This window comes from Diabrotica virgifera, chromosome 1, assembly GCF_917563875.1.
Source record: "Diabrotica virgifera virgifera chromosome 1, PGI_DIABVI_V3a".
NCBI lineage: Eukaryota > Metazoa > Arthropoda > Insecta > Coleoptera > Chrysomelidae > Diabrotica > Diabrotica virgifera.
In genome coordinates, this window is record NC_065443.1 from 115,204,977 (window position 1) to 115,219,175 (window position 14,199).

General features: G+C 34.2%; 1 protein-coding gene across 2 annotated transcripts; it reads left to right on the forward strand.

Moving 5' to 3' along the window:
* Positions 1-603: 603 nt before the first annotated feature.
* On the forward strand, positions 604-12,329 carry LOC114347679 (peflin-like). 2 transcript variants are annotated; one of them, XM_028298351.2, is made up of 4 exons: positions 604-735; positions 803-859; positions 4,069-4,287; positions 11,733-12,329. In XM_028298351.2, exons 1-4 carry the CDS (start codon positions 699-701, stop codon positions 12,302-12,304), a joined length of 885 nt encoding a protein of 294 aa, XP_028154152.2. In that variant the 5' UTR covers positions 604-698; the 3' UTR covers positions 12,305-12,329. The 2 variants fall into 2 exon arrangements, with proteins under 2 accessions (XP_028154152.2, XP_028154158.2); XM_028298357.2 differs by lacking the exon at positions 803-859 and having other exon boundaries at positions 619-735.
* Positions 12,330-14,199: the final 1,870 nt, after the last annotated feature.

Consider the following 14,199-nt stretch of genomic DNA (forward strand, 5'->3'; position numbering starts at 1 on the left):
TGAGCGACATTTTTCTTTGTAAATCAACCAAGCTATCTGCAAAATCTACTGTATCGTCGATATAATCTAATGTTGTTTAGACGCACTCTGTTGACTTGTTGAATACGCCTTCATGTAGATTTTGTAGAGAGTTCTCTCAGTGCTTGATCGAGGATATGTTCAGAGTACATGGCAAATAATATCAGGGACATAATGCATCATTGCCACTCCTCTATCAATGGAGATTTCCGCTGTCAACTGGTCATTCACTTTAATGTTGGCAATTTGGTTGTAATAAAAAAATATGAGTCTCAAGTCTCTATATCATCTAAGCCCAGTTTTTCAAGATACCTTAGTTGCTCGTAAATCATGAAAACTTCATCATCAAGTTATCATCTGTAAAATAAAGGGATATTTTAAATGAAAAAATAAGAAACCTGTGTTTGTAAACTGTTTGTGAATTTTGATTTTGTTAGCTCTACACATAATTCTGATTTTAAAAAAGAAAAGATCTTAGAAAGTAAATAGGGTAACCTAATTCCACATTAATATAGCATCTATCTTCCAAAAATATTGTATGAAAAGAAGAATTTGTACCGTCAGAAGTTGTCAAAAATTGTTATTGTAAGGTATAAAAAGTTGTCAAATTTTTCAAGTGTCATTAAAAATCACATGTGAAGCTTTTCATTGGAATTTTAACCAAAATACTTTAAAAAATTATGAGTGAACAATCTTCCCTCAAAGCAAACTACTCATGTAAGTGAATAAATTTCAAAATAATGTGTTAATGCAGATATAGTTAAGTATTTTTTTCTTTATTTAGCAAATAGCTGCGACAGTTTGAACATAGAAGATAGAATAAAGATCACACAATCATATCGTAAGTACATCTATAAATAGACATAAGAATACCGAAGTCTTCTTCTTCTTCTTCTTCTTCCTGCGACTAGGATTACTCCTGTTTGTCTGCCTCTTATTCTGTTTTAGTTGTTGTTGACTGTACATTGTCTTTCCACCTTTTCGGCGGCCTTCCAACGGGTCTTCTGCTTTACCACTTATCGTTTTTACAGATGTTCGCTAATCTATATCTTGTCCCATTCGGTTTACATTTTTTCGTTCCAGTTTTTTTCTTGTTTTTATCCACCTGTTAATATTTAGAATTTTGCATTGTTCGCGTATAATTTATTGAATACCGAGAAGTGTTCTCTAATTTTGCTATTTTAAGTAGGTTTCTGTTCTTCTTCTTAAGGTTCCATCTTCTGTCAAAGGTTGGATATCAACATGGCAATTCTTATTTTACTTACAGCAGCTCTAAATACATGGTTGGTTAGAACTCAAACCAAACCATTCCATTAGGTATATTTCGTGACCAGAAGGTTCGTCGTCTTCCTAAGTCTTTTTTACCTTTTATTTTGCCCTCTATAATCAAACGTAACAGACTAATGAGGACCTCTTACTATATGACCGATATATTCAATTTGGGTTTCTGTTATAGTGGAACCCCGATAAGTCGGCCTCCGATAACCCGGAAGTCCGGCTAACCCGGACCGATTTTCATCAGACAAAACAAACATGTTTTCACTTTGACTGAGTGCTTTACCAAGAAATAAACAATACTATATACAACTGTACGTAATTTAGCTGTACTGTGCATATGTATATGTTACCGTTAAAACCAGATTTCAGTTAATATCCGAATTTACTAGGAAAAACTAGTTTTAACTATGCGCTTTAGACAATTCTAGTTTTAACTAGTCAAAACTAGATTTGACTGCTAAATTCAGTTAAAACTGGAAATCCCAAACGGATTTTATTTAGGGTAGTTTATACTAGTTCAAACTAGTTTTTTCTGGAATTACTAGCGAATACATACCAGTTAAAATTGTTGCGAGAAGAGACAAGGACGTGATCGGGTTTTAACGGTAACATATACATATGCACTTCATGGTTTACTATATACAACTGTACGTAATTTAGCTGTACTGTGCATATGTATACATATGCATTTCATGGTTTTGTAATTATAATGGAGTTTATCTGAAAGTATGCCGTATTTTATTAATTTTTACCATATTCTCCGGCTAACCCAGATTTTCGATAGCCCGGATCGACCGTGGTCCCGGTTAATCCGACTTATCGAAGGTTTCACTGTATTATAATATTAATACAGCTTATTTAATAAGAATGTGCACTATTTATTTCGTGTCTTTATCTATTTTTAGTCAATATACAATATCACAATATCACCGAAAAAATTTTAATCAGGCTCTGGAAGATATGTTTAATTTAAACAATTAAAATGGGAAGAAAAAGGTATAAAAATTTGGAACAACACTTGAACCTTCTAAGGTACGCCGCTGATGACATGGTATCGATAACTGATAAAAAAGAAAAATTGTTTGAAGTGATGAAAGAACTCGATATAGAAGCTGTAAAGATAGATAGGCCTTAAGAGTAAACAGTAGCGATCAATAGGTAGCAAAAACGCGTTCCAAGATTGCGGCTGTAATTTTGAATATTTTTTCAAGATATTTGGCACACGTATTCGTAATATAATAAAGAATGGCGGTACAGAGCCCAATTTGAAAAATATATTAATATGTGGAAATTACTCTGTACTTAAATACAATATTAAAAAAACGAGCCTGTACCGCCATTAAGAAGAACAAAAAAATACACTTTCTTCAAATAAACTTTTTTAACTGATGCCTAGATTTTGTGTCATTTTGGAACTCCTAAAATTTTTTATTTCATTAGTAGTTTCAAAATGACACAAAATCTAGGCATCGGATAAAAAAGTTTATTTGAAGAAAGTGTATTTTTTTGTTCTTCTTAATGGCGGTACAGGCTCGATTTTTTAATATTATATTTAATTACAGAGTAATTTCCACATATTAATATATTTTTCAAATTGGGCTCTGTACCGCCATTCTTTATTATATTACGAATACGTGTGCCAAATATCTCGAAAAAATATTCAAAATTACAGCCGCAATCTTGGAACGCGTTTTCGCTTCCTGTTGATCGCTACTGTTTCCTCTTAATATAAATTACAGCAAGACCAAAATCATAACAAATGCAGATGAGGGCATCAAAATGAGGATCGGACAAGATGAAATTGAACGAGTTCAGGATCTTCAGGATATCTATATCCGTGTCAAATTATAAAACTTAACAAGAAAATCCAAACAGCAGAGATCAAAAGACGAGTTAGACTGGCGTGGCCAGCATTTGGCAAACTAAGCTATATCTTTAAAACAAAGGATATCCACAACATCTTAAGACCAAGGTACTTATACAATCAATGACTCCCTGTTCTCACTTCACTTATCGTTCTCAAACGTGGACGTTTACAAAACTTGGACAAAATCATAAAAACGCAAAGAGCAATGGCAAGACAAATGTTGCACATAAGACTAAGCGAGCTCGCACACCAAAGAAGTATCCCTACATCGCATAACATACATTGTGGAAAGATGCCCACTGAGTGTCACATCTGGTTTTCGGTGCAGCGAGAACCAGATGTGACACTCAGTGCGTATCTTTTCGCAATGCATGTTATATATGCGATGTTAGGATATTGCTTTGGTGTGCGAGCTCGCTAATAGATAAAAAGAGAAATGGGTGGATAAAAGGGAAAACAAAAGTGAGGAATGTTAGACAAGAAGTTGCAAAATTGATGAAGATTTGCCGGAAACAATATAAAACAAAAAGAAGACCGATGGAACAAAATTCTTATAAACTGGAGAACGTGGGAATATAGTCGAGGCAGAGGAAAGCCCCAAATGAGATTGACAGATGATATCAAGAATCTAATGTGCTCTAGGTGGATGACTGTAGTGACAGACAGAGAAGAAAAGAAAAGGATTGGGGAGTCCTATGTCCAAAGATGGACCGAAGAAGGCTTATTAGATAGATAGATCTCTTTTTAGATATCTTCTACAACATATATTCCGGTTGTCTAGCCATTTCATCTCTCACTCTCCTGTCTCCCTTTCTTCCTCTTCCTAGTAACGACCTCTATATGAAGCAACAAGAAGTCAGAGGACTTCTCTCCTATAGGTATATGATTTACTTTTTTTGTTTCAGCAACTACGCGTAAGAGCAGTGAAGATTACTTTGACAGCCATGACCTGGAGCTCCATCACTTATTGGAACAAAGGGAACGTTTAAAACGAAGATTATTGGAGAAACCTGAGTATATCGATTATCGTGAATTGATGAATCAACGGGAAACAGAGAGACAAAGATTACTTAAAAACTCGAACAAAGCTCAAGATAAATGGATGATATCAGGTTTACCAGAATGTAAGTTTAAAATAATAGGTATATTTCAATTTTAGATTTTTTTAACAATCATTAAACAATATTAGCCATTTTCTGATATTTAATTTATTCGCTATCTTGTTCCTTATTTTATCTTCTATATATTTCTCAAAGCATCACCTTTAGCTAGATTACAGTTTTGTCTTTGTTTTTTTATTGCTTTTTGATGTTCTAGCTATCAGTTATATATTTTGAATGGCCATCTTTTAGCACTTATTTGTTTCAAGTGATTCTAAAATATTTACCGAGTTTTCCCTACACTAATTAGTACCTTACAATACTTTGAACCATATATAATTTTATATAATTTTCTTTACATTTTTCTTTTGTATTTCCGCTATTGACTATGAAATGAAGTTATTTGATATAGTTCTACCATATTTCTCAGATACTCATTAATATTCAGCTCAGTGGAGTGATATTGTTGCCCCATAATAATTGGGCACTCCCTATCTGCCAATCTCATCAGCTTTAACTGCCTATTCAGCTTAGAGTGCCCTTTTTGAAGATCTACTATGGCTCTGTCTTTGCTTATTAGGTCTGCCATAAATTTTGGCGAATGTTCTATACTGAACTGTTTCGCCTATCTTTGTCCTGGTGAATACCTCCACCATTTCAGATATTTGTTAGCTACCCATTTCCTTGTTGTTGTTCCTGTTACCGCCTTTGCAACCCAACAGAAGAGTTCCCGTCCAACCAATGGGAACCTTATTTATGACCCTCGTGTACCGATACTCAGGCTACTGCAACCTTGTTACAGTCTTTTAGTTTATTTGGGGCACCCACCTATTTCCATACTAGGTTAGAATTCATCTCTACATAATTGAGTGCCTTAAGCGCTCCCTGGCTATCTGTAAAGATTGCAATTGAACGGTAGGTACGTTGTTTTCTGCATTTCCGCCTGAAGAATTGTAGTACTATAGATATTTTCCTTACATTCTTTGATTGTCTAGTCTTTGTTGTTGTCTTCCCTTTTATAACAGGGGTGGCCAAGCTCCTTGATAGTCCCAGCCATTTTTCAAAAATTGAAAGCTTTCGCAAGCCGCAATTAAACAATTATTTAAAAAGTGTAAAAAAGGTATTAAATTTTTCTCTCAGTGTTTAGATTTCACGAATTTTTAAGTGAAATAAAAAGGTTTATATCGTTGTTTCAAATATGAAAATAATTTTACAAACAACCTTTATACTATTTCAGGATACTTCGATTTTTCATCCTCCTTCCATCTTTTTCTGGGACGGCCTACTGATCTTCTACCGTCTCTCAAAAACGCTGTCTTTAATACTCTGTCTTCTTCTGATCTTACCACATGACCAGCCCATATTATCTTTTATATGTATGACGATGTTTTCAATACCATACACAGTCCCCAATTTAGCTTTGCGGCCTTTTCTCCACTCTCCTCTCAATTCATCTCTTATAGGTCCAAATATCATTCTGAAAACTTTCCTTTCAAAAACCAGCAGCATATTAATTTCCCGCTGAGTCCATGACTTCCAGAGGAGTCCATATTTCACTTTCATATGTAACCTTTGGGCGAATAATTGGCATGTAAAGTCTTAATTTAGATTGTCTATTTAGCAACTTAGATCCTAATAATGATGATAAGGAGTATAATGCTCTATTCCCCGCAGCTATCCTTGCCGAGATCTCTTTTTATATGTAGTTGTCGTCTGTGATTACCGCCCCTAGATATTTAAACTATTTTACTACTTCCAAGTTGTGGTCATTAATAGTTATGTTCTGCCTAACTCTTGGTCTTGTATTTTTGGTTACCAGCATGTATTTCGTCTTCTCTTCATTTATTCGAAGGCGCAGACTACATGTTTCTTCCTCGAGTTGTGAAAACAGCTCTCTAACGTCTCTTGTAGAATGAGCGACTGCACCTAGATGATCAGCAAAGGCTAACAATAGTTGGACGGTGTTATGCAATAATGTCCTAACGCACACCTCATTGAGATTTGAGATTATTAGTGAAACAGGTTCCATATGAGGTGTACTGCAGTTAACAAAAATGTTTTAAGCTGATTGGCGCTCTCATAGACATCTAGCGAGTGGCGAATGTATAAATAAGCAAAAGTGTTCTAACCCATCAGTAGGGATAGAGATCATTATTAAAAATGAATTATTTGACTTGCAAAAAACCCATCCTCTTCCCAAACTACCCACTGGTATCGTTTATTACAAGAGGCAATTGAACTTCTACAATTTGGGAATTGCTATAAGAAGCAAAGGAAAAGGGATGTATAATGTATGGTTAGAGCATGAAGCTGGCCGAGGAACCCAGGAAGTCGGGTCTTGTCTCCGTAAGTATATAATTGAAAATGTTAAACCTCCAGTTACTACATTAAATTTGTGGTCAGATTCGTGCGGCGGCCAGAACAGAAGTATAAAATTGGTACTAATGTTAATGCACGTTTTGCAAAATCACCCCTCATTGGAAGTTATTCAATTAAAATTTTTATTGTCGGGTCATTCCTTTTTACCCAATGATTCCCATTTCGGAGACGTTGAATGTGCATTAAAAACCAACGAAAGAATATACACAGATCAAGACTAGAGATGCATTAAGTCAAACTAGTTTGATTTTACTCAACAAACTTGACTTGACTTGAAAATCAAACTTTTTGTATAAAAAAGTTTGACTTGACTTGATTTCGATATCTTTAGGTTTGACTTGAATTCAAACATCTTCAAACAGTTTGAAAAGTTTGAATATTACGCAACGTGTTTATTTGTTCAGTGGCGGATCAACGGGGGGGGGGGAGTAATGGGTGGGGGAGGGGTAAGGGAAATCCCCCAATCCCAACAAGGTCCAAAAATTTTTTTTTGACAAATTTCAATAAACAGAAATGTATTGGCTGATATGATATTTAAACCGCAGACAGACAAATAAAACCCAATAAGCGCGCCAGTTAGGATAATAATTATTAAGAAAGCTTATAGCGTTTTATAGTATGATACAATTGATCCAAATAATGGCATAAACCAGACATCCAAAGTGAAAGTTATCATCCAACACCAAATTGTTCTATATGGTCCACATAATGTTCAGAAAAAAGTCACACCATTTTGAGCGTAGGGTTTGAAGGGAAGAGGGGGAGAAATCGATAAATTCGTTTTACGTTTTTCGTCAATATTTTTAAAACTATGCGATTTAGTATGAGCAACCTTTTATACAAAAATGTTCTACATTCAATTTGAAATAAAAAAGGCCCATTACATAATCCTTCTAAAATGAACGGTTCCAAAGTTACGGAGGTAGTAAGTATAGTATAACTGGTCAAAAAAAGGCCTAACCCAAACATCCAAAGAAAGAGTCTTCCTCCAACACCAAATTGTTCAATATGGTCCACATATTGTGCAGTAAAAAGTTACACCATTTTGAGCGTCCGGGTTGGAGGGGAGATTAGGGAGAAATCGGTAAATTAGTATTTTTTTTACGTTTTTCGTCAATATTTCTAAAACTATACTTTAGCGTAAACAATGTTCTATACAAAATTGTTCTACATAAAATTTAAAACAAAAAAGGTCCTATATATAATTGTTATATAATCAACACTTCCAATTTGGGCAATTGATGATGATTTTGGGTGATGAGGTTGACGTTTCTTCGAGGGCTTATCACTAACATGCCACTGAAATAGCAAATTTTATTTACAAAACACAATCCTGTTAAAGAAAATTTCTTTCATCAGTAATAATATTATAAATTTCCCAAAAAATATAAAACGAAAACTTCCACTTTTCACCCTCCGTAACTCTGGAACCGTTGATTTTATAACAAATATGTATAGGACCTTTTTGTTTTAAATTTTATGTAGAATCCTTTAGAAACGGCATAGTTTTAGAAATATTGACGAAAAACGTAAAAATCTCCGAATTTACCGATTTCTTCCCCCTCTCCCCCCAAACTCGACGCTGAAAATGGTGTGTGTGACTTTTTTCTTAACATTATGTGGACCATATAGAACAATTTGGTGTTGGAGGATAACTTTCACTTTGGATGTCAGGGTTTGGCCCTAGTTATGTTATACCATACTATTAATGCATATTTATACATTAATTTTTTAAAAATTTAAACCCAACATTTGTAGCCTGTCTCCGAAAGAAATTTAAATTGTAGATAAATGTAGGTAAAACCATATAGACCTGGATCCCGCGTACCAAAAAAAAGTTGATTAATAGCAAGCTGAAAATTTGTTAATAGATTAACGGTGTCTAGTCAGACAAACTTTCATGTATGGGAACACTGGAACAGGGAAAGTTTTAATTGTGGAACAGGTTAAAAATTTGAAACGACAGACTACGTAAACGTTCCATGTATTTTGTCGGATAGAACTTCCGATTGATTAACATCCAATTGATTTGTTACCCTTTCATTAAACTCTCATGCAAAAATCAGACTGGTGTTTATCATCAACTGGGCATTTTAATGAGTGGAACATGAAGAACATGTCAAATGACAGGAATCATGTTGGTTAGTAATAGCAGTCTGATTTTTGCATGAGAGTTTAATGAAAGGGTAACAAATCAATTGGATGTTATGTCCGACAAAATACATGGGACGTTTTCGTAATCTGACGTTCCAAATTATTAAACTGTTCCACAATTAAAATTTCCACCGTTCCAGTGTTCCCGTACATCTAAGTTTGTCCAACTAGGCACCGTTAAGCTATTAACAAATTTTCGGCTTGCTATTAATCAACTTTTTTTGGTACGCAGGATCCAGGTCTAATAACCCAATGGTTAGTTTTGAATTTTAAAGAAATACCAACAAATATACAGCAATACGTTTGTATTGTATTTTCGAGTGAACTAGCACATTGGTATGTACCAGATGTTTTTCTAACTGGCCCTTAAATGCCTTTTTTAATAAAAGAAAGTTATAAAAATTCCAAATCATTTTATTTTGAGCTGTCCATTGAGACACATGTTACTGTGCTTGACTGCTAAATACAAATTTTAAGATTTTTTCACTTGAATACTATTTTTTCCTATTGTAACATGAGCGGAGGTGAGGGGGAAATATAATACAATCCAGGGGTTCTATGTAAAATATAAACCAAAGTTGAAAAGGTGGAAGATTGTGATTCGGTAGTTTTTTTTTATTTAAGTTAAAAAAACAATGTTACGTAATAGTGATGTAACGAATATTCGTATTCGTATTCGCATTCGGGAATATCCGCATCTTTTTGCATATTCGCATTCGCGTTCGCATTCGCAAAATTTGTGCCAACGTTTTGCGAATATGAATATCAGAGAAGAGAAATAATAATTTAAAAATAAAGTTAGATTAATAAAATTAAAATCTATTCTCTTTCTCATCTTTTTTATTAAAAAAAGGTAACTTAACCTCGTATAATCAGATTATCAGCCTTCACGTTGTTTTATTATTTGGCATAATGTAATAAAGCTTAAGGTTCAGATTGATTTACACTAAATATCAATTAACTTCTCATTACAAATTTAGAAAACATTTCAAAAATAAAAACAAATTAAAAAAACTGAGCATTTGCATTCGCATCCGCATTCGCGAATGTCGTTATTAGATATTCGCATTCGCATTCGTATTCGCGCATGTTCAAAAAATGACATTTGTTACATCACTATTACGTAATGCGCTGTTCGAACCATCCTACCCCCTCCCGGTGTAACGCGCCGTAACGTTTTACATGACCCCCCACCAACTTGCGTTACGTAATACTTGAACCTGAACGCTCCCAAAGTAGATTAAATTACACTTTGTATGATAAAAAAACTATCCAACGAATTCTTTGTTTTAATCTAGTAACACTCAGATATAAAAAAGTTATATGGATAAAACGAAACTTGCCAGCAAGCAGTTTAAGCATTCAGGAATCATTTTCAAGAAATTTAAATTTACGACCCTATTTTGATTATAATCGCTTCCCGTATTAAGTTACTTTTATGTGGCGCTCATTGTATTATTAATTTTCTTATCTTAATTGGCAACTAACATGTCAATCTCGACAAAAAAGTATATCTACTAAATAAATTATTTTTCAAACTCTTTCAAACTAGTTTGACAAACAGTTTGAATTTTCAAACCTGTACGATTGACCAGTTTGACTTGACTTGAAATATTTGTCAGAAGGATTGACTTGAGTTTGACTTGAAATTAAGTCAAACTCAAGTCAAGTTCAAACATTCAAGTCAAACTTGTGCAACTCTAATCAAGACTATATCAACGTTATGAAAGGCTGTAGAAACAGAAATAAATTTATTGTTAATAGAATGACAAAAGAGGATATGGTATCAGCGGTAAACTCAATAAAAACAGAAAGGTTGATATCAATAAACAAAATATTAGTTGTTTAAAAACACATGAAATTCTACTAAGAAAAGATCAACCAAAGACCTTGTTCATGAAATATAATATTAAAGCGGAAGAGTATATTGAAGTTAATATTGGAAAACATGGAAAAGACCGCAAATTTAATATACGGGAATTGCACCTACCATTGTTGTGGCCAAGCGGTAAACCTTTATCTAAAAAAAAATAAAAGACTTAAAGATATTTTAAAAGTAATTCCTCAAGATGCCAGAGCATTTTACAATTTTTTAAGATTAACCCCAAGTTCCAACTTTGAACATGATATAGAAGGGCTCGGAAGCGAGTTAGATTTTGACATTGACGAAAGTTTTCTTGAGGACTAGATCAAAAAATATATTTAAATTAAATGATTATTAACAAAGTTTAGTGTTTAGATCAGTTTTGCTTGTTTTTATTAAGGTATAATTGTAGTTTTTCAAAAATGTCCTAACCCGCTTTTGACACTGATTACTGTCAAATTTGACAATTTAACTGTATAATCTTAGAATGTAGTATTTTTTCGTTGTCGATCTTATAATTTAAAAAATAAATAAAATTATAAATATCAATAGTCTATTCCTTATTTAAGTTTAAGTTTTAAATCAATTTATCTCCGAAACAACTTTTTGTGGTTTAGTACATTATTGCATAACACCAGCCAGTTTTGATCGTCGATTCGCAAATCCCCCTATTAGCTCAGATGATAATTTACTTATTACATATTCTAAGGCCAAATTGAATAGCAACGGTAATAAGGGGTCTTCTTGTCAAAGTCCTGATGTTACACTTAGTCTTTTATATTATTTGTTGTCAAAAAATTAAAAGTAATTTAGGTGCATTTATTGAGAGCCACAAATAATCCTTCGAAGAGTCACATGTCGCTCGCGAACCATAGTTTGGCCATCCCTGTAATATAATATACATAGTTTGAATAATTTCTTCTATTATCTTTTAGCTGTGCTGTAAATCTAAGTTTGCCACTACTACACGCAACATAGACTACTGTTTTTTTAGTTCTATTTTTATGTTACTTGGTATCAATAGCTGTAGCTGGTTTTTAGCTGTAACGTTTAAATTTTCATAATTTTTTAGGTTTAAGGGATAAGAAAATTTACCAGTGGTACAAACCACCACCGCTAACGGTTGCTAGAGCGGAAACCATCCACCCAGCAGTTGAAAAATGGTTCCGAGCAATGGACATGAAGAACGAGGGCCGAATATCATCTAAAGAACTTCAGCAAGCATTTGAGATATTCCAGGGAAAAAAATTCTCCGATGCAGCTTGTAAATTTGTCGTAAGGCTTTTCGACCTGGATAAAAACGGTGGGCTCGACATTAAGGAATTTGAAACCCTTTACTACCATATAAAACTGTGGGTCAATGCTTTTAACACATATGATAGGGGTAATTCTGGGTTCCTTGGTGAGCCAGAGTTGGATTACGCTCTGAAGCATATGGACATACATTTTTCTCCGGACTTTATCAGATTTCTAATTACCAGAAATAATCCTGAAGCGAAAACGATGTCTTTGGATCAGTATATTGTAACCTGTATACAAATTCAAAAGTTTACTGATGAATTTAAGCGTCGAGATCCAAATTATACTGGAAATATCAATATTAAATATGAAGACTTTTTGGAATTGATTCTAAGATGTTTGTAACAACCAATAATTGTCATTAATACTATTGTTTATTTTATTTTCTTATGTGAATATTTATTATAGTTCATCCTTAAGTATCTTAATAGAAAACACTTTCTCAGATAACGGAATTTAAGTTGATGAATTTCTCAAGCGCGTCCCAAAAGTTTTGGCACACAATATCAAAACAAAATCACATTGGTTTTTTATGAAGAAATATATTTAAACAGTTACAAGTTATCATAAATTTTAACTCAATACTTAAATAAACTATACTATCGAATTATGTGGTCTAATCTGCTCTACCAGTCGCAAATTTCTTCTAATGAGGTCCTGAACGGAATTCAGATTATGTTCTCTCAGTTTTTCGTAAATTTGCCGCCTTAGTTTTTCTTGATCTTGAGATTCTCCGCCTCCATGATAAACCTCCCTAGACACTAAAGTAAAAAATCGTCTATTGGGCGAGTCTGCGGCAAGTTTGAAGGATTATCATTTTTGGGAACAAAAGGCATGTAGTCTTATCGAAGCCTGGTTTCTCAGCCAGGATTTCTTCTTTCTGCTCAAACCTCTTCTACCTTCAATCTTGCCTTCCACGATAAGCTGTAGCAGACTGTACTTATCATTACGGAACACATGGCCCAGGTATGACGCTTTCCTCCTTTTAACAGTTGTTAACAATTCCACCTCTTTACCCATTCGTCTCAATACCTCTGTGTTGGTCACTCTATCTGTCCAAGGTATTCTCAGTATGCGTCGATACAGCCACATTTCTAGAGCCGCTAACTTCTTTATAGTTGCTGCTGTTGACGTCCACCCTTCTGCTCCGTAAAGTAGCGTAGAGAGTACGTAGCATTTCGTGGCGCGCCATCGGAGGTGAACGCTTAGGTTGCGGTTGCTTAAGAGCTTTCTCATTTTTATGAATTTGGATCTTGCTATTTCAATTCGGATCCTAATCTCTACGTCTGGGTCCCACTTATAATTTACTGTATATCCCAGATATTTAAATCGGTGTACTCTTTCAATACGTTCGGCTTCAATATTCAGGTCGATATGTTGAATGTTCTTTTTACTGATCACCATAAATTTAGTTTTCTTTCTATTGATCTTCAGTCCAAATCGGTTGCCAGTTGTATTTACTCTATTTAGCATCATCTGTAAATCTTCGATGTTATCGGCCAGTATAACAGTATCATCTGCATTTCTAAAACTACTTATTGGTACGCCATTAATCTTGATGCCCTCATTGTACTCTTCCAGGGCCTCTAGAAATATTTGTTCCGTGTACAGGTTGAAAAGCAGTGGCGAAAGAATACAGCTTTGTCTAACCCCTCTAGAAATGGTTATGTTTTCACTCACCATATGTCCATTCTTTATGTGGGCTGTTTGATTCCAATATAGATTTTTTATAATCTGGATGTCCTTAGTGCCAAGTCCTGAAAGATATAATAGTTCTATGAGTTTGTCATGTTTGATAGTATCGAATGCTTTCTCATAGTCGATAAAACAGGCGTAAACATCTTTCTGTTGATCCAGGCATTTTTGAATCAAGACTTGTATTGCAAATAGGGGCTCTCGAGTTCCAAAACCGCATCTAAAACCGAACTGTGTTTTACTTATACTGTGTTCTAATTTTGCTCGTATTCTGGAATGAATAATACGCAAGAATACTTAAAGGGTGTGACTCATTAAATTTATGAGGCGATATTCGCTACACGTCTTAGAATTGGATTTCTTGGGAAGGGGCACAAATGTAGATTTCAACCAGTCGGATGGAATTTGACCAGTATTGTATATCTTATTAAACAGTTCCAATACCACATTCATGTTGTTCTCGTTAAAAACTTGTAAAAATTCGACTGGTATTTCATCGCATCCTGTTGCTTTCCCATCTTTCGTTTGATCTATAGCTTTTATCA